This window comes from Adiantum capillus-veneris, chromosome 29 (assembly GCF_014529385.1).
Source record: "Adiantum capillus-veneris isolate H3 chromosome 29, ASM1452938v2, whole genome shotgun sequence".
Taxonomy (NCBI): domain Eukaryota; kingdom Viridiplantae; phylum Streptophyta; class Polypodiopsida; order Polypodiales; family Pteridaceae; genus Adiantum; species Adiantum capillus-veneris.
Genome location: NC_140959.1, coordinates 45,439,217 through 45,459,269, shown reverse-complemented (window position 1 = coordinate 45,459,269; position 20,053 = coordinate 45,439,217). Strand labels below are relative to the sequence as shown.

The following is a 20,053-nucleotide window of genomic DNA, read 5'->3' as shown; positions in this document are numbered from 1 at the left end:
CTAGTTCTTTTTTAGTTCTTTTGTACCCAGACATGGTATTAGATTCACTATTTTGTAACTTATTGGTCTCATAGGTCATTTTGGCCTTTTGAAGACGTTAATATAACATTTCATTTCTCTCTCTCTCTCTCTCTCTCTCTCCCCCCCCCCCCCCCCCCCCCCCCCCCCCCCTTACGTGTAGGCAATGCCTTACATAATTATTAGTTTTTGATAGCATTGATTCTTCACATATTATTCACTCTATGCCAAAAATCTCTCTAATTATGTTTCTTCGTAAAACTCCTCATTTTAGAGCTAGATAAAAATCCTCTCTAGGATACATAGTATGGCACTACCACTAGACTGTCTGTGTCTGACACAGTAAGAATCACTGGCCCATAATCAGAAAAAGTGGTCCCTGCCAAAATGCATACTCATCCTCCCATGTCACAAATGTGATCACTAGCGTAAAAGTGATCTATCCTATGTAAATTCACGCCCCCTACTCTGCGGTCAGACCGAGAGAAAGAGAGGCTGTCTAAGGGGCGTACAAAACCTGCATGCTACCATACATCAAAAGGACATACATAGACGCTCCCAAGCTGCCAGCTCAGCCCCGTGAGCCATAGCATAGCTGCCTCCAATCCCGTCCGAGGGGTCCTCTAGCATGTTGAAGTCCCCCCCAACACACCACTACTTTGCATGAGGCAAGGACTCAACCACATGTGCCCAAAACTCAGCTCATGCACTCGCATGGTTGGGCGCATAGATTCAAGAAGCCCATAAGGCTACCTTCAACTTGCAAAGTGAACCATTGGGCCCTGCCTAGCACAATCATACCTCTGCCCACAATGGCCCGTTGCCATGAGTCCGCGATAGTCATACATACACCTCCTTGAATGCCTCTAGACCCAAAAGCAGCTGACCAAAAGGTCTCATAGCGACCACACAAGACCTGCCACAATGCAGAATACGGCTCTCACAAAGGTGATGCTCCTGTAGCGTAAGTATGTCAGTCATACCACCCAAAAAACATCTCTCAAGCTCCCGTTGCAGATGACCCCTCTGGCGTAGAAGCTGGGGTCCACCTTAGCCTTGTGCATTCCATGAGACAATCCTCATGGGATCAATGAGAGAAGACCGATATTGCTGCAATAGACAAGACGTGTCTGTAGAAACTGTCCAACCAAGGCCCAAGAAGAGCGTGCAGTCCGTAGGGCTACATCCTCTGTCCAAGAATCCTCATGTACGAATACATAGCCTCGAGAAGATGGGTCGCAGAGAAATCGGGTAAAACTGCATTCAAAGAAATCCCACCGTCGTCCCGCCAAGGACTGACACAAAAGGAGAGGTGTGTACCAGAAGTGGTGTCCCCAGGTAGGGCTGCCCCTCGCGAGTCATTCGGCTTGTAGAGAAAGCACTACCAAGAGAGCGTCAAGCTGCGGAGGAGTGTCCAGTCCCCTGTGTCGGAGGAAATCTTGCCTAGCGAGTCCGAGGAGCTGCTGGCGAAACCCGACCAGGAGAAACAAGGCGGGGGAAAACAAAAGGTGGAAAAGGGGGGGGGGGGGGGGGGGGGGGGGGGGGGGGGGGGGCGCAACAGCAGCGAGCCCGTTGCATGGAGGGAAAATTTTTGCTCACACCAAGTAGGGAGTTAAGTCTTCTTTCTAACACACAATTTGTGTATTAATGCTCAAGAGTTTAGGCACCCTTTTAAAGCTTTCTCCCTCTCCACCGCGAGTAAGGATGTTCATTAAGTATGACAAGTAGAGAGAATCCAAAGAATCACAAACCTTAGAACAAGAGGTGGCAGAAGAAAACATGAAGGACCGACGCAACCTTTGATGTTCGATAAGTGTGAACAGGGCAGAAAGAACTCGCAAGTATTCTCAATGCACCAGCACAACAAGAAAGGAAAGGTGAAAAGCTGACTTGCCATGCATAAATACATACCTGTACATGTTCATGTAATACATATCTACATATACATAGATTATACAGTAGAATATATACATACACACATACATATATCTGTACATATGTGACCTTCATAACGTCAGTTGTTTGAAATTACAAATAAAAGAGGGGCTAAGGACCTCTCAAAAAAATTAATACTTTATGAAGCAATATACTGAAAAGAGCAGCTTGAAGGCAACATGTAAGAGAACTACAATTGCTCCTGCACTTACAGGCCGAAAATTTCGTGCTTTATACAGCTCATCCCAGACCCATGAACTCCTCAATGCCTTCCAGTATCCCTCCATGTTAGGCTCAGTTTCTTGTTCCTCCGTTAGTGTTGCAAAAGCAGCCTCAGCTGCAAGCATTCCTGCACATGAAATGATACGTTATTCTCTTGTACCAACCAATATGAAGCTGCACACTAGACACCTTATGCATTTGAGATGATAATGAAAATTTCAGTTGTGCACACAGTATCCAAGTATATTACATACTCTGACTCTCACTACTCAAGTAAAGTACAAGGCCAAAAACTGACAGAGGAGGTAGCATATGTTGTAGCAGACTTAAAACAAATCTACCCCTCCACTTACCTTCCCTTTTCCTGCCTTCCTCCCTCCTAAGCTAGCCTACAGAGCCCACCAACTAAGTCATGTCAGATAGAACAAGGGATCACACCACACCTACTTATATTCCCTGTATACCTACTGATAGCTCTACCAAACTACACACCTAGGTGGAGATACACACACTATTATACACTTAACAAATGCACATGACACCATATCCAATGATACTAAATATCCAGACTACTCCCTCCAGCATGACCAGCTTTCCACTTACAACTTGGAATATTGTAAGGATAATGTTGGATCCATGCCACAAAATCAGGCGTATTAACATAGACACTAGACCTCAAATCTTAAGGGGGAAAACAATTGGAGCAATCTATACTCTCTGTGTGTCAAAAGTAAGCTACATCATCGACGCATTAAGGGATGGGGCTATCAAAGTGGATCGCTACTATGAGTTAAACGAATTATTCATGAGAAATATCTCAGCCAAGGCTTGAAAGAGAATTTGCAACCCTCCAAATATATATTGGTTACAAAGCCACATTCTTTGTACGAAATTTTGTTATCAACCACCTTCATTGTACCCATCAGACTTGTTTAACACACCCCACTTACCTTACACAGAAAATAATGATGATGGAGAGGGAGTATGAAACCTTAAAAAAGGCAAAGAAGCGACTCACACAAAGGCTGAGGGAAGCACTTGACATCTACAAGTGTCTCCTTCATGGCTAAATTGTTCACATGGAGTGTTGATCAAGGTTTCTCCTCCTTGAACCATGCACACCATGTTTCCTACAAGATGTAGCCCAGCGCGACATCAAAGCATACTACTTCCCTGACAAGTGCGCACTTCACTTGCGCCACGTGGACATGCTTCTACCATAGTCTAGCATCAGTCATAGCTTACCTTAGGACTAAGCCTGACACTTTGTGAGCCTCTAGCAGGACGTCATAGTTGCATACCCTCTCTTGCACAGTACAATCATTTCACCATGAGCATTTTCCAGAGCATACAATCCTTTTTGCCAAAGTACACATTTTTCACTTATTTATTAATAAGTGACTTTTGTTGGGAAAGTAGGTAGGGCAAATTGCTAAGACTCTATAAAGGAAACCCATTGGCACTCAGTAGAGGAAGAGGAGGCAGCAAAAGGTGGTGCACCAATTGTTGCACCCGGCAGGTAGTCTCTCTCTCAGCAGTACCGCAGCAACACTAGCGTTTTTGAAGCAGATTTCAGCCATCAGCGTTTTTTTTTTTCCGAGAAAAAGATCCTTTTATTAGTTAATGAAAACTGCCCATAGGGCTACATCCACCTCTGCAAGAGAGGGCTACAACAAGCATGATGGGGAGACTCTCCCAATGAAAAAACAGCATATATACAATGGGGCTAAATCAAGAGATGGGAGGAGGGAAGAGCCACACAGGTGGACAGTAGTGCCATCTGAGCACCCCCTGGACCATGGTGTAGAAAGGCCCAGGGCGCCAGAGTTGAAGGAAAGCCTCGCGGCGCTCCCGCATGCGGTCGGAGCTGCCCTGTAGTCCCTCAAGCTGTCCTCTGAGAGTATGGATCAGCTCTAGCCAAAAGTCACGAACAGTCTCTGCTGGTGGCACAGGGCGAGCCTCAAAGATGCGGAAACAACGGGCCCGCCAGATGAACCAGAGAGCTAGGCCGCTGATGAGCTCCCAGCACTCCTCTCTCTCACTGCACCACTCTTGTGGAGTAAGGTCTGTAGCAAGCTGGAGTGTAGGTCACCCCCCCTGTATCACTTTCATCCTGCTGGTGGAAGATAGCTCAAACTGTAGTGCCGGGCCCGTGAGGGTGGACCAAGCCGCTGTCCCCCAAGTGTACTGTCGAGCCGTGGAGAGGGCAGGCATCAGCCGAAGAACTCGTAGCCACACCTGCTGGGCCGAGGGACAGTCCCAAAGACAGTGTCGCTGACTCTCCACCAACTGGTCACCGGCTGTACATGCGGCCGAGAGACCAGTATGCACAAGCCAGCTCCCTACTGCTGTGGCTCTGTGTGCAACCAACCACTGGAACAAAGTGACGCGCCTCGGCTGTCTGGAGTCCCACAGCCTTTGCCAAAAAGCTGCCAAGAACTCAACTGTGAGACCCTCCTCCTGCCAATGCCGTGCTGCAGCGGGGTGGGCCTCTCTCTGCGCTGCAAGTATATGACGTCCAAGCCGAACAGTGTACTGAAAGAAAGGGACTCCTGGGCGGTCTGCAGAAGAGAAGGGGTCCCTCCATAGCCACTCACCAGGATCCCACTGTACTCGTGCCAGTGGACAACACTCCCAAGCCCATAGCCTCCAGTGTCTTGTCTTGAGAGTTGCTGGGTCAGGGTCTATGACGCAAGTCCTCCCACAGATGCCCACAACTCGGATCCTCTGGAAACAGCACTCTGCTACCTGCGGGGCCTCTATTGTAACTCGTTGTAATCGTCCCCCACCCTGAAGCTCAAAGAACAGGGCTGTGACAGTCTCTGAACAAGCCCTGACTGAGATGAGAACCTCCAGTCGCGTGAAGGCTCCCATCCATCGGGGTGCTACTAGCTCGAGAGGCGTGAGCCACTCAGCTGGAACTGACTCTGAGATGTCCTGACACATGCTCTGAACCCCTCTCATGCCCTGTAGCTGGACACCTTGCACCTCCTCTCACAAACCTGTGAACTCTAGCCAGTCACCTAGAGAGCGCGCTGGACCTGCTGCCATGGGACCCCAAGAGACATGAGGCCTACTCCCAACCAAGTGGCCTCTCTGAGTGCTAACCATGGGGTTCGAGACGAGGGGCTATCGTAGGCGCTCCTCCGTGCATGTCGGCTGTCTCTGCTCTAGGCCACGCCGTAAGAGCTCCCAAGAGCGAAGCAAACTCACAGCGAATCGGTCCTCCAGTCTCCTGCTCAAACCAACTCGGCGCAACTCTGTAAAGATCCATCTGGTCGAAGGTTGCCAGGGGCCTCCTGACTGAGGCACCCTGGCACGAAGCCTCTGCAGCAAGAACTCTTTCCAGGGCTCCTCGCCTGGAAGAAGTCCTCTGACGACGAACTTCCCAAGAAGCGCTCTGCTCTGCTGTGCTGGATCAATGATCCCAAGCCCTCCCTGAGAACAAAGGAGTGTGATGACCGACCAAGCCAGCGCAAGTCGTGCTGAGCTCCAGTGTAACAGCCTTCTCCTGATGGACAGGAGAAGAGGAGCAATATGCTGCTCGGGGGACAAATCCAAACCAATGTGACAACCCAAGTATCGAACTGCAGTCCCTGGAGGAATCCACCTGAAACCATCTCCTGGCATCCACTCTGGCACAGGAGCACTGCCAATCGAGAAAGCCACTGTCTTTCTTCAGTTGATCAGTGCGCTCGATGCACAGCAGAAGGTCTCTAGAGCCTGCCCACACCTGTGTAAATTGGCCTCCTGGCCCTCTAAGTACAAGGCTGAGTCGTCGGCAAACTCAGCGTCCAGAAGCTCATCTCCCCGTATAGGGAGTGCTAAGCCCCTCAAACCAACCTGCTGTGACACCAAAAATTTGCTCATCGCCTCCGCATAGAACAGAAAGAGAAAGGGGGCAAGAGGACAACCCTATCTGACCGATCGTGTGAGCATGAAGCGCTCACCTCTACCTCCTGCCAAAAGCACCTGACTGTGAGCCTGTCTGTACAAAGCTGACACCCCTCTGATCCAAGCATCTGAAAAGCCAATCCTGCGAAGCGTGCCCTCTAGAAAGTCCCACTCAACTCTGTCGTATGCCTTCTCAAAATCGAGAAGAAGAATCACAAGGTCCTCCCCACGGAGACGTGCCAGGGCAGAAGCCTCCCAGAAAGTGAAGATGTTGTCAAGGATACTGCGTTCCTTGACAAAACCTGTCTGAGTCCCATGTATAAGGCTCTCCAAAAGTGGCTGAATCCTCAAACTCAGAGCCTTGGCAAGAATTTTGTAGGCTGAGTTGAGGATGGTGATGGGGCGCCACTGTCGAATCTCATCCAAGGAGCCACCCTCCTTTGGAATGAGGTAAATCAGGCCCTCACTCATGCTATCCGGCATCACTCCTGTGTGCAAAATGTACTAAAAGGCACTACAAAGATCTGGGCCAAGCAAGTCCCAGTACTCCAAGAAGAAGCTGGGAGTCAGCCCATCCTCACCTGGACAGCTACCATGAGGAAGGGCCCTAAGAGCCGTCTGCAGCTCCTCGAGCTGAAGAGGTATCTCCAGCCTCTGGCGCATCTCCTCAGTCACAAGACAAGGCATCTGCGCCCAAACCTGCTCCCTGCATGCATCCTATCTCTCTGACTGGGGCTCAGCCGACAGTAGCTCACGGTAAAAGTCAGTAGCAACTGCACGCATATCCTCAGGCTCACAAGCAACTGACCCATCGGATCTCCTCAGCTGATTGACCTTGGCATGCGAGTGCTGAGGTCCTACTGTATCAAAAAAAGCACCTGTCACTCTGTCACCTACCTGAGTCCACTGAGATGCCTGTCGGTGAAAGGCAAACTCATGGCGCCTCTCCTCTGTGCAAGCAAGCTCATGTCGAGCCTGCTGTAACTGCTCCTCCAACCATGGACTATCTGGATGCTGCTCCTGCATCCTCTGTAGTGAAGCAATGCCTCGTCTGAGACGCTGCTCCACCTCTCTCGCTGCAGCCCGTCGAGCCAAAGACTCCTGGAGAAAAAAGTGGCTAAGCTGAGCTAGGCCTAAGGCCACTCTGTCTGCCGGCAGAGCCTGGCTGTCCATGCCCTCTGTCCAAAGAGCCTCTACCCTCTCTCTAAGTGCTGTGTCCAACAAGACCCGCTCTGGGATGCGAAGCATCATGCTCCCACTCCTCTGCCTGTCTGCCACTGTGAGGATCACTGGTGCATGGTCCGAGAGGGATGTCCCTGCCAGGATGCCCACTGATCCCCCCAAGTCACTGAAGTGGTCACTAGTGTAGAAGCGATCTATCCGCGATAGATTCACTCCTCCCACTCTGCGATCTGATCTAGAGAAGGCAAGACTCTCTGGAGGCCTCACAAAGCCAGAATGCTGCCATGTATCCGAGACCCTCAAAGTCATACACAACCTCTCCCAAGTTGCTAACTCGACTCCATGCACAGTAGCATGGCTGCCTCCGATCCTGTCAGAGGGGTCCTCCAACATGTTGAAGTCCCCTCCTACACACCAATGGTCAACCTGTGGCAAAGACTCAACAATCTGTGACCAAAACTCTGCACGAGCACTCGCCACATTGGGCGCATAGATGTTCAGGAAGCCCACAAGGCCACCCTGAACCTGCACAGTAATCCACTGAGCTCTGCCTGGCACAATAATCCCTCTGTCCACAATGGCCTGCTGCAATGAGTCCGCAATAGTCATACATACCCCACCCTGGATGCCTCCAGGTCCAAAAGCAGCTGACCAAAAGGTATCATAACGTCCACGCAAAATCTGACCACATCGCCGAATGCGGCTCTCAGACAAATGGTGCTCCTGAAGCATAAGGAGATCAATCTCTCCTCCCACAAGGCAACGCTGAAGCTCTTGACGCAATCAGCCCCGCTGTCGCTGAAACTAGGGCCCACCTAATCCCTGCACGTTCCACGAGACGATCCTCATGGGGAGCGAGAGAGAACAGATACTGCCGCAGCAGCAAGACGGGCTATCTTCGAGGCAGGCTTGGATGGGGAGTAATCCGCATCCGAGCGTCCTCTAGATAGGCGAGCCTGTAATGGGTGCCTGGCCCAAGCCCAAGCAGAGCGAGCCGTGCGTAAAGCAACCTCCTCTGTCCAGGAGTCCTCATGTATGTATACATAGCAAGGCAAACACTGTGTATCAGCAAAAAAGTACACCACAATGTGCCTACATCCTGCTGAGTCTGGGGGTGTCACCGCAAACTTGGCCAGTGGCCACAAAGTCTGCAGCAAATCTGTAACTCCAAGTTCTCCCATGTGGTGAGAGAACTCGAGAACCTGTGTATGCAACCATCCCACCACTGAGTCGAGGGACCACTCTGTCTCGGTCCTACCACAGAGGGGAAAGGAGAAACCAACTACTGAGTACAAGGCCTCTGTCCCCCTAGCGGCGAGGAACAGAGCGTGGACCCTGAAGCAGGCAGGCTGCCTCGTGGTCTGCTGCGGAATCGCCGAGAAAGCGAGTGAATCCGTAATCGAAGAAGTCCCAGCGGCATTGAAGGTCAATGCTCGTCAGACCACGAGGGATAGCTGCAAGGGAAGATGTCTGAATCTGCAAAGGGGGCCGCAAGAAGGGCTGACCCTCTCTCGCTAGGCGACTCGTGGCAAAAGCGCTGCCAAGAGATCTCCTAGCCGCCGGCGAGGGACCAGTCTCCTGAGTCGACTGTGGTACTGAAGCAGGAGGAGGGGGAGAAGGAGCTCGGGGGGGCAGAGGAGAAGAGAAGCGGGGCGGGGCGACAGAGACAGGGGGGGAGGTGAGGAGTGGGCGGGAGCAAAGGGCGGGGGAGGGGATGAGGAGGAAGAGGGGAAATCTGAAGGTGGGAGGGCTGGCGAGGGTGAAGTGGAAGAGGAGGCTGGCGTAGGGGGCTCCTCCTGCTCAAGAGGACCAAAGCGGTTCCCCGTGGGAACTCACTGCTGTTGAGTAGGCACCTGAGGGCCACTCTGAGTGCCACGCTGTCGCTGTGGCCCCTGGCGTCGACGGCCACGGGCCTGCTGCCACCCCTCCTCCGCTGGAGCCCCAGGCTCGGAGGGTGGCTCAGAATCTGTGCGCTGTCGCTGGCTGAGGCTGCGGCCCAGCCTTGGCAGGCTGGGGCTGAGGCTGAGGTGCAGGTCATGGCCTCCTCTGTGGACAGGCCTTCGCTAGGTGGCCCATCTGTCTGCAAATGAAGCATTGGTTCGGGAGACCCGAGTACTCCACACTCTGCCTAAACCAACCCCCACTCACCCGAGGCAGAAGGATGACCTTCGGGAGCGTGTGGGTATCTCTGACCAAAACTCGAACTGAAGGGATGTCGGCCGCCTTGGCAGCTACTGATGCTGCCGTACGAGGTGTCTCCAGAACACTCCCGATGGCGGAGCCAATCCTGGAGAGCAGTGAAAGGTACTCCCTCCGTAAACCCGGAAAGTAGACTGAGATGGGGATGTCTGCCTCCTCGACTAGCACATCCGAAGTCGGGTCAAAACCGTGTCGCCACTGTCGAAAGTGGGTGCGTGATGCTCGGATAGCCAGTGGACTCATAGCTATGACCTTGGAGGCCATCTCGGAAGTCTCGAACTCGATCTGGTAGTACCCCTGTCCGAGGATCTGGACATCCAAAATCTTGCCCACCTCTGCGAGAAGGCGGGCCTGGAGAAGGTCTCGCAGCTCTCCTCTGCTAGGACGGGTGCCGAGAACCTTGCAGATGGAGGCTCGCTTGCTCTGTCGGCGAAAGAGCAAGTCGAATGGTGGGCTCAGAGGGGTCCGGCGAGGGGGCTTCAGGCGAGTCCCTCTATGGCGGAGCTGGAGCCTCCATCTGTGTCTGCTGAGTCGAAGAAGCGGACGGAGAAGAACAATCTGCAGCCGAGAACGCCGAACACTTGTCCGAAGAAGAGGTGTTGCAGAGCCAGGCGCAGAAAACCCTTCGGAGATAATGCGGACAAAAAAGGGGGGGGATGGAGGGAAGGAAAAAGGAGGCGAGAACAGGTACAGAAGGCTGCGGGGGGGGGGGAACAGCCAAGGAGTGGGGGGGGGCAGCAGGGGGCAGGAGGTGGCGGGCTGGGCAGGGTGGGGGAAACAGCGCGAAGGCGGGAGGAGGGAGGGGATGCAGCGCGAGGGGGGGGGGGGGGGCGGGGGGGGGCTGGGGGCGTGGGGGGGGGGGGGGGGGGGGAGCGATGGCGCAAGAGGGGGGGGGGGGGGGGGTGCAGCAGCAGCGAGTCCTTTTCAGCCATCAGCAATACCATCCCTTTAGCCTCGTCGCATCCTCGATTCCATTCCCGGAAGCAGATCCTCACTGGAAAGCCATCGATCGCGACAGATTTCAGTTTTCAGTCTTAGAGTTTTTCAGCCTTGAGGCTGTCGCCGTCGACACCATTGTCGGTGTCGACATCGTCATCGTCATTGCAAGTCCCAGACTTGACGAAGACCCATCGTCGTCATCGTCATAGTCCCATTGTCGACATCATCATCGCCACGACACAGTACCTCATTTTCAGCCCTTACATCAGCGCCAGTTCTCAGCCTTACAGATCAGCCAACGTTTTCAGTTTTCAGCCCTTAGAACAGCAGTAGTCGTTGACATCGTCGTTGTCGTCGGCACAGTACCTGATCGCAGCAGATTCCCAGCAATCTTAGTTTTCAGCCCTAGCGTTTTCAGATTTCAACCCTAGCCTTGCGTCATCATTGTCGTCACAAAGACATCATCGTGTTCGTGACGGTCATCGTCGTCGTCAGCATCATCCTCGTCGTCAGCACCTCGTCGTCAACATCATCGTCATCGACATAGAACCTCAGTACCCCTTCAGTACCTCAGTACCCAATACCGAGTATCGGTAGCATCAGTACCCATTAGCATCAACATCATTGTAGTAGCATTGTGCAGAGCAAGGGGGCCCTTGAGGGTTGAGACCCGACATCGTATGTTTTCTCTCTCTCTCTCTCTCTCTCTCTCTTTCAGTTTTGTTCAGTTCAGTTCTTTCAAGTGAAGTAAAGTGTCCCTTTTGTTTGTGTGCAGAGTACTAGATTCGAGCAAATCCTTATTCTCTTCTACTGCACCTGACATTCCCTCCAAACAAAATGAGCATATTTGGCATTAAAGCCAAAAGCAACGTCACAAGCACTAAGCAGTCTGTAAGGTGCCTTGCTGGCAATTTGGATCATGGCCAAATTGGACAGCCCATGTGCCAACAGGTAGTGCCCTGCTGATGCTGAGTCCCCAAATCCATGACCAAAACTGTGAGAGGAAAGGAGGTTAACCTATATACAGCTGTCAGCAACAACAATACAAAGCTCTATCGTGATGAGGTAGATTGGTCCTACCAATGTACACAGCGTACTGAAGAAATGAAACCATAGCCCCTCGTGTCTAGCCAAAAGGCTGCAATCACTCCTCTTGGCCACAGGGGCCCTTTGGTGCTTTTCTCTTTTCGTATATAAGTTTAGCTTTGTGGCGGTGGTTTTTTTTTGGGGGGGGGGGGGGGGGGGGGGGTGGTGGGGTTTGTGTTGTAGCTAGCGTTTTTTAAGGGCGTCCCATGGGCCTTTTTTGGCAGCCCCTCTGTGGAGATCCCCCCTTTCTGACGTGCAAGTCACACTGTAGCCTACTACAGGTTGCACGCCACAAGACCACTCACCATCCTGGAGAGTGGTGGTATAGCTATCTATTGAAACACTAGTGATCTGTACACTGGAGAATGGTGAAGTAGTGTTGAACTAATCGAACTACTAGTGCCCCAATGATGGCAGGGGGGGATAGAAGGGCACGTACGGGGATAGGGCCCCGCATACGGGGGAGGATAGTGGCCATACCCTAGATGAGGGTACATCGGATATGATGCGCCGGCCCCATGAGCAGGTGGAGGGGAGGCAATGTAATAAGGGGCAAGGGGAGCAGGTGGCGGATAGCTTGGAAAACCACCATAAGGCGAAGCATAATGTGACGAGGTGGCTATGAGAATGAGGCGAACGATGGTCCCCCAAATTGAGATGAAGCCAAAACGGGATATGGAGACTCTATGGTCGTGGGCCTCTTGTACGAGGGGAAACCAAATGAGTATCTATCAATGTCTGTTCTAGGACTGCCAAAGACGCAATACTTGTAGTACTCGTGGTGACAGCGATAATGACAATAGTGGGTAATTCATTTCACTGTGAAACCGAAATGGAATGTGCATGGCCACATGGACACACTTGAGCGACTAGGCGGAAGCTCCTGAATAGATGCAAGATCATTGGCCTCTCCTATATATGTAAAATTCTGACCACACTTTTGAGATCTTTCACCTATCTGTTCAAAATGCTCATGCAATCCTGGGTCTATGCAATCAATACATCTCTGTCCATTGATCTCTGAACGTGGCTATGAACCTCCCTTTGCATGCTGTCATATAGTGCACAATGCAAGCCGTGAGTACCCTGTAATGTGAGCGATGCACATTGCATCTGCAATACTTTGAATGACTTTGCTATCCACCTTCCCTCGCCGACCACCTTTCTCGGGTACAAACACGTGAAGAAGCTTTAGGAGTTGAAGATGACTTCCCACATAGCAATCTCTTCAAAGTGGATACAACCCCCGAATGGTATGGCGATGTGTTGCATTTGATGTCCACTGGCCTCTTCCTTGCAGAAAAGAAGACTACTGCTAAAGTCTAGACCATTTACTCTACTTGGGGGTCACCTCTACAAGTCTGGACCAGATAGTGTATTGTGCACGTATGTCTCTCCTCATAAAGTAGAGCATATTTTAGAAGATGCTACAGTGGTTTCACCGGTGGCCATTACCCTGGTCACATCACAGCATAGAAAGTTCTACAGAGTGGTTTATGGTGGCCCTATGTGTTTAGCGATGCAATTGCTCATGTGAAGGTTTGCGTTTATGAAATCATTCTATGAGGCAGGCCGCAGTCACAGAGTTGTAAAAAGCCTAATCTAAGACTTAGTTTAGGAGCAAAGTGTGGATATTGAGTCAATTCTCTCATTGTCTCATCTATGTATTTGTAGCCTTTTACATTTTTTACATTGTAAGCAAAATACATCATTAATACCATTGTTGTCGTTCATCTATCAAATCAGGCTTTTTCTATGCTCTGGGCTCTCTTGACTAGTGTATGTTTGGTTTACATTGACTTTAATGGATTTGTCATGATTGCCCACTTCACAAGCTCTACCATATAGCTATATACCAGACAATTCTACTAAACAGTAAACATCTACTAAATAGCAAACAGAATATTAATAGCAGTTATAACGAAGTGCTATATACCAGTCATTATTTTTACTGCAAAACTTCCAGACTTGTAGTATACTGTGCTTTACAAGTGCCTCTAGTATATGAACCACCCACCTTGCCAACCAGGAGCCCATTGCTCAAAACGACTGTCTGTTCAAAGATGGTTTTGGCCCAACAAGGAGAGTGATGGACTACCCAGATCAAAGATGATGCGACACCTTATGGAAACAGGAAAAGAGAACAAAAATGGAAACGATAAAAGAAAAGGAACAAAAAGAAATTGAAGTTTCAGGAGATTTGAACAGCTATAGGAAGTAAGGAAAATAAAAACAAAACTGGAAACGGCGACAATCTCAGGAGTGGGGAACGGGAAAGAAGTTGTTGACCTTCATCAACATACAAACGGATATTCAGAGGCATACACACAGCAGCATAGAGCTTATTAGCAATGCATAACCAGCTCTGCAGTCTGTTGTGCAGGAGCTACCATAAGAGGCCTCACCTAAACATGGGTTAGAGCTAATATACATACGTAGACCAGTCCAGAAAAGTCCCAGATTCACCCTTAGAGGGAAGTGCAAGGTATAGACCCCCGGTAGTCACCCACAACACAATATAACCATCAACTCCATCATGCTAGAGCTAATGGCTGACCATGAGAGGCCTCATCATAACAAGGGCTAAAACTAGCGGCTGACATTGTCCACCACGAACACACCCATCATACACATAGGCAGATCAAGGAGGTTCTGAATAAACATCATGACAAAGTGTCACCGTCCCTGCCCTTGGTGATTGGCTTGAAGGAATAGTCAAATCCTACCAACAATGTTTACCATATTACATGTGCACAAATCTATGAATCGGGCTAGATTTTCAATTCTTCATATATAGAATGCTGTTGATGGGGCATGAGTCTTATGACGTCCACATATTTGCACATAGACACCTTGTGCAGGTGTTAGTATCACTACCAGTTCAACAAGAAATTCTTATCAGCCCCAAAAAAAAAAAAAATCTTTCATTGCAATAAAAGTTCAGATTTCCTTCAAAAGGATAGAGCATAATGTTGGCACTAAGCTGACAACTTTGAACAGATACTTCTTCAACATACCAGACTTCATTGAAGTATGTGTGCCTTTGATCTTCGGCACATTTAGAAAACCAGCCGAGCATCCAATTAATGCACCCCCTGGAAAAACTGTTTTCGGTATTGACTGTGACATCAAACTATATTCTTAGATCAACATGTGTGAAATCTAGACCAAGGTGCACAATGAATGAGACTTCGATTTAATAAATACCTGAAAGCCACCCTCATTCAAACTACGTGCTCCATATTGTAACACAGTGCCACCTTCGAGCAAAGGCCTTATAGCTGGATGCGTTTTGAATCTCTGGTCAAACAATGGAGAACATATCACAAAACCGAGTGCTATCGAATATTAAAGCAGTAGATCACAAAACCGAAATTTGCAATTGAAGCGCACCTGAAACTCCTCGTAAATATTCAAATATGGATTTTTATAATCAAGAGCCACTACAAGTCCAATCGCAACCTATGACAAATGATTACAAAAAAGTTTGAGCAAACAAATCTCTCTCTCTCTCTCTCTCTCTCTCTCTCTCTCTCTCTCTCTCTCTCTCCTTCACCATATCACATCCTTCACCATTCCACCCATACCCATCGGAGCCGACCACACATACCTCTCTTTCTCCATCACCGGAGATACCATCCCACACAGCTCCACAGCACACACTCCACACACCACCATCCATTTCACACATGAGCTAGCCTCTCTTTACTCGGCCAAGGTCGAGCATGGCCTATGCCTCCTCCACCCATCCACACCACTCTCAGTTCTCACATCACATATCTCTTCCGTTCTCCACACTTCAGCTATTAGCTCTTTTCCACACACCACTCACACAGGACGCACTCCCCCCCCCGGGACTATGCCTCAGAACCGCTGGTATGATGATGAGTGCAGAGAGCTATACCGACGCCTCCGCGCACAGCGAGCCTTAGGAGAGATCACAGAGAGAGAGGCTAGACGGCATATGAAGACGCTGACACGCCAAAAGCGGCGAGCATTCGAAGAGGCACAGGAGCTTGAGCTATACCGCCTATTCATGAGCATGGATAGCGCGACGGCATGGCGCACCCTGCGCGAGCCACGTCCGACTACAGCTATTGAGGATCCACAGATATGGCATGATTATGCAGAGCGACTTTACGAGGTGCCAGGACAGCCTCTTATCCCACAGCCACACGAGCCACGCCCCACGTGCTCCTCCTTCTTTACAGCAGAGATGGTAGAGAGGGCCATACGCCACATGCAGCACAGACGATCAGCTGACCATACTGGATTACAGAGTGAGCACATCATTTATGCGGCCTCCACTATAGCCCCGTTGATTGCACATGTCTTCAACCGGGCTATAGGGGAGGGCTTCCCAGAGGAGTGGACACAGCACACCATAGTGCCTATCCACAAATCTGGCGACACCCTGGATCCAGGGAACTACAGGACTATCATGATTGGCCACACGATGGCCAAGCTATATGGAGCAGTACTTGAGGCACAGCTCAGCTGCTACGCAGAGATCGAGGGTTTACGAGCTCCAGGCCAGGCAGGTTTCAGACGAGCTTTCTCCACCACTGATCACATCTTCGTTCTGCGCTGCCTCATTGATGGGGCAAAGGCGCGGAAGAAGAGGCTTTACTGCTGCTTTGTGGATTTCCGCAAGGCCTTTGACACAGTCCCACGCGAGAGACTCTTCCAGCGCCTTCACAGCATTGGGGTACCAACAGAGATGATTTGGGCCATATATGCTCTCTACGAGAAGGTGACAGGTCGAGTTCGTTGCCCAGGCGGTTTTTCAGAGACCATTGCTAGCACCATTGGTGTTAAGCAAGGATGCCCACTCTCCCCGACACTCTTTGGACTCTACATCGACGAGATCTCCGACTACATACTGCGAGCAGGGGGAGAGGGGAGCGACTTGGCAGGTACTCCGGTCCACATCATGTTATATGCTGATGATATTGTGTTGATTTCAGAGTCACCCGAGGGCTTGCAACGCCATCTTGAGGCCTTGGACGAATTCAGCACACATAGGGGGTTGACTGTGAACCTTGGCAAAACCAAGGTTATGATCTTTCACACATCCAGTGCAGTGAGGAGCGCTGCCACCTTCACAGCAGCAGGAGGACAGGTTGATGTAGTCACCTCCTATGTCTACCTTGGCATCACATTCACCAGCCTACCAGGACCCTTCACTATGAGGCAGGCTGCTGCTGACAGGCTCACCCGAGGATATGCAGCTCTGGCCATGCTAGAGCGGAGATGCCACCAGGCACACTTTCAGGAACCCCGCACGAAGGGGTGGCTTTTCGACACCTTAGTCACCCCGGCCTTGATGTACTCGGCGGCAGTATGGGCACCAGGATTGACAGCTGACCAGTGGACACAGCTTGAGAGGCCACAGGTATGTATGATCTCACGCTTGCTCCGCAGCAAGAAGACAGTGCCACATGACATTATTAGAGCCGAGCTCGCCACACCACCCATGGTGGTAGAGGCACTATTCCAGACAGTCTGCTTCATCCAGAGGATGAGAGAGCTACCTCCTGACAGACTTACTCGTAGAGCATTTGAGGCAGCTATACAGCTATCAGAGAGTGGGCATGAGAGAACATGGTACTCACAGGTCAGAGCATGGTTTGAGGGACACGGTCTTGACATGGAGAGCCTACCACCATTCCAGTACGACCCCCACTCACCATATGTTCACCTCTCTCGCAGTGAGAGGAACTTGGTACTGAGACACGATCTGTGGCAGCTATACACTAGGAGAGTCTGGGAGTCACCTGGCTTGGGGACGAGGATGTTAGATTACAGAGACCAGTTTCTCACCATATTGTCTGGGGGGTTCATACAGAGACCACGCTACATGGACACATATATGCCACATAGCTCACGGGTGGCGATTGGTCAATTGAGAGTGGCTTCACACAGGTTAGAGATTGAGATCGGGAGACATACTGGTGTTCCCAGGGAGGAGCGAGTCTGCAGAGCCTGCACAGAGGAGGTGGAGAGTGAGGAGCACTTTGTATGTAGATGCAGAGCATACACTGAGATCAGAGGCAGGTATGAGGCCCTATTCAGAGGACAGCCCACTCTCCGAGAGATCATGGACTCTCGAGATCAGAGACAGCTCGGACGGTTCTTACTAGAGATACAGAGCCATCGGGACACACTACTACAGCCACACACAGCTACACAGACAGAGGGGAGACAGTCGCAGCTCACAGACTTCTTTCAGAGGATTACCGCCCCTCCCCCACCAGACACTCAGAGGGGAGTGACACTCCCACAGGCGGAGGTGAGCCGAGCTAGACGACGACCACGAGTCACACGCTACAGGGGCGCGAGCTCCCACCACCGACAGATCGAGGAGATCCGAGCCCGGGAGCGCCGTGCCACTGAGGAGCGAGTGGCCCAGATGAGGGCCGACCCGACAGCTTTCATCCGGGCAGCCTTGGCACCAGACCCGCCCATGTACCACATCTTACATCCCCCCATTAGTACAGGATGGAGCTAGATAGCTTGATGCATTCTCATGATTGTACTACCTTGAGCATATAGACATGCATATATCCCTAGAGAGAGATAGAGCTCCATCCCTCCTCAGATACCCCACTACCTACATTTAGTTCAGTTTTGTATCAGTTTTGTTTCATTTGTCTTTCCGATAGACGGATGACATACACACCATGTACATTTGATTTGTCTCATAGGCCGATTTCGGCCTGACATAGACGTTAAAAATCTTTCTTTCTTTCTTTCTTTCTTTCTCTCTCTCCCACGAAAGTGGTTTGTTTGTCAACCTTGGTAAAACCAAGGTTATGGTGTTTAATACCACCCCACAATGGATCAGGAGATCGGCACCTACATTCACATACGGCCAGGAGATTGTGGACTACACAGACACTTACACTTACCTTGGAGTGGTTTTTATTGGACCCACATTCTCACTCAGAAGAGCAGCAGAGACCAGACTGACTAGAGCCCACGCAGCATTGGGTAGATTGGAGAGGATGTGTTCACAGGTTCAGTTTTAGGAACCCCGGACGAAGCTCTGGCTCTTTGACACCTTGGTGGCCTCAGCATTGCTCTATGGGGCTGAGATATGGGGACCTTCATTGGATCACCACGGGAGGCCGGGTCGCACAGACGGATGGGGGAACATGGAGAAGCCTCTCGTCTCTATGATCTCGCGGCTCATTAGAGCCAAGGCATCAGTACCACGGGCCATTATCCGAGTAGAGCTCGCGGCCCCCCCACTAGTGGTAGAGGCGCTCACCAGATCAGTCTCCTTCATAAACCGCACATGGGAACTTCCCAGAGACAGATACGCTCGCATTGCACTTGAGTCCTCCCGACAGTTAGCCATACAAGGAGATACAACATGCTGGTATGGGGAGATGACATCATGGTTTCAGGCGCATGGGTTCAACATAGACAGGCTGCCACCATTCCAGTACTCATTGGACGCACCATCTCTCATTCTCACACAGTCGGAGATCACCAAGCTCATCCGCCAAGACCTGACCCAGCTAGACACCAGGAGGACATGGATACAACCAGCACAAGAACTGGGCACGAAGATGGCTTTCTACAGAGACCACCTTCTCCAGCTTACGGAAGATGGTTTTGTGATGAGACCTAGATACATGGATACCCACCTGTCTCATGGGATACGGTGTGCTATTGGCCAGTTACGCACATCGTCTCACCAGCTGCGGATTGAAACCGGGACATATAGCGGAGTACCAGCAGAGGCCAGGACATGCCCCTTGTGTGACATGGAACCTGAGACAAAGCTGCATTATACATGCCGCTGCCCCGTCTACTACGAGATACGAGGCCGCTTCCATTGCTTGTTCAGAGAGGGTTTTGGACCACTCTCAAGAGTAATGAGATACGAAGATCAAAGCTGCCTAGGTTTGTTCTTGCTCGAGCTGCGCAGACACGGAGAGAGCCTGATGAATGGCGAGGCTAACCAGTCTCAAAGACGGATTACAGACTTCTTCAGAGCAGACACGGGACAGCTGCAAGAGCCACTCCCACAGCACAGCTCCCCCCCGTCTCACACCAGAGGCACATTGATTGACCGAGCGATTGAACTGGGGAAATCTAGGCGCCCACGACTGCGCAGGACTACACAGCATCGACGGAGGCTACGTCAAAAGATTCAGAGCACATTGGCCAGGCATGCACGACGCCCGGTCAGACTACTAACCATGGAGGAAATTGATGAGATCCGCCAACGACCGATGCTAGATCTTTTGTGATTCAGCTATCCCAACTAGCCGCCCATTTTTGCTTAGGTTTTCGGCTTAGCTCACATCGACCTATCTAGAATCCCATAATATATATCTTTGTTTTGTACTGTTGATTAGGTTATTTTGTTACTCTGACTTTGTATCAGATCCACCACCTTGTAACTTTCTGGTCTCATAGGTCACTATGGCCTTTTGAAGACGTTAATATAACATTTCATTTCTCTCTCTCTCTTCGGCACAGAGACAGAGACAGAGCTACACTACATATGCCACTGCATTGTGTATTATGAGATACGAGGGCGCTTCCATTGCTTATTCAGGGA

The 20,053-nt window shown here is 50.7% G+C and overlaps 1 protein-coding gene across 1 annotated transcript in view; it reads right to left on the bottom strand.

Moving 5' to 3' along the window:
- Nucleotides 1-20,053, bottom strand: part of ETFQO (electron-transfer flavoprotein:ubiquinone oxidoreductase) — a 138,942-nt gene that overhangs the window by 11,113 nt on the left and 107,776 nt on the right. Inside the window, exons 9-12 of the mRNA XM_086505357.1 lie at nucleotides 14,869-14,937; nucleotides 14,683-14,775; nucleotides 14,493-14,595; nucleotides 2,166-2,302 (exon numbers count right to left, since the gene is read on the bottom strand). Coding sequence (XP_086361483.1) covers nucleotides 2,166-2,302; nucleotides 14,493-14,595; nucleotides 14,683-14,775; nucleotides 14,869-14,937 — 402 coding nt within the window. The remainder of the gene's footprint in view (nucleotides 1-2,165; nucleotides 2,303-14,492; nucleotides 14,596-14,682; nucleotides 14,776-14,868; nucleotides 14,938-20,053) is intronic.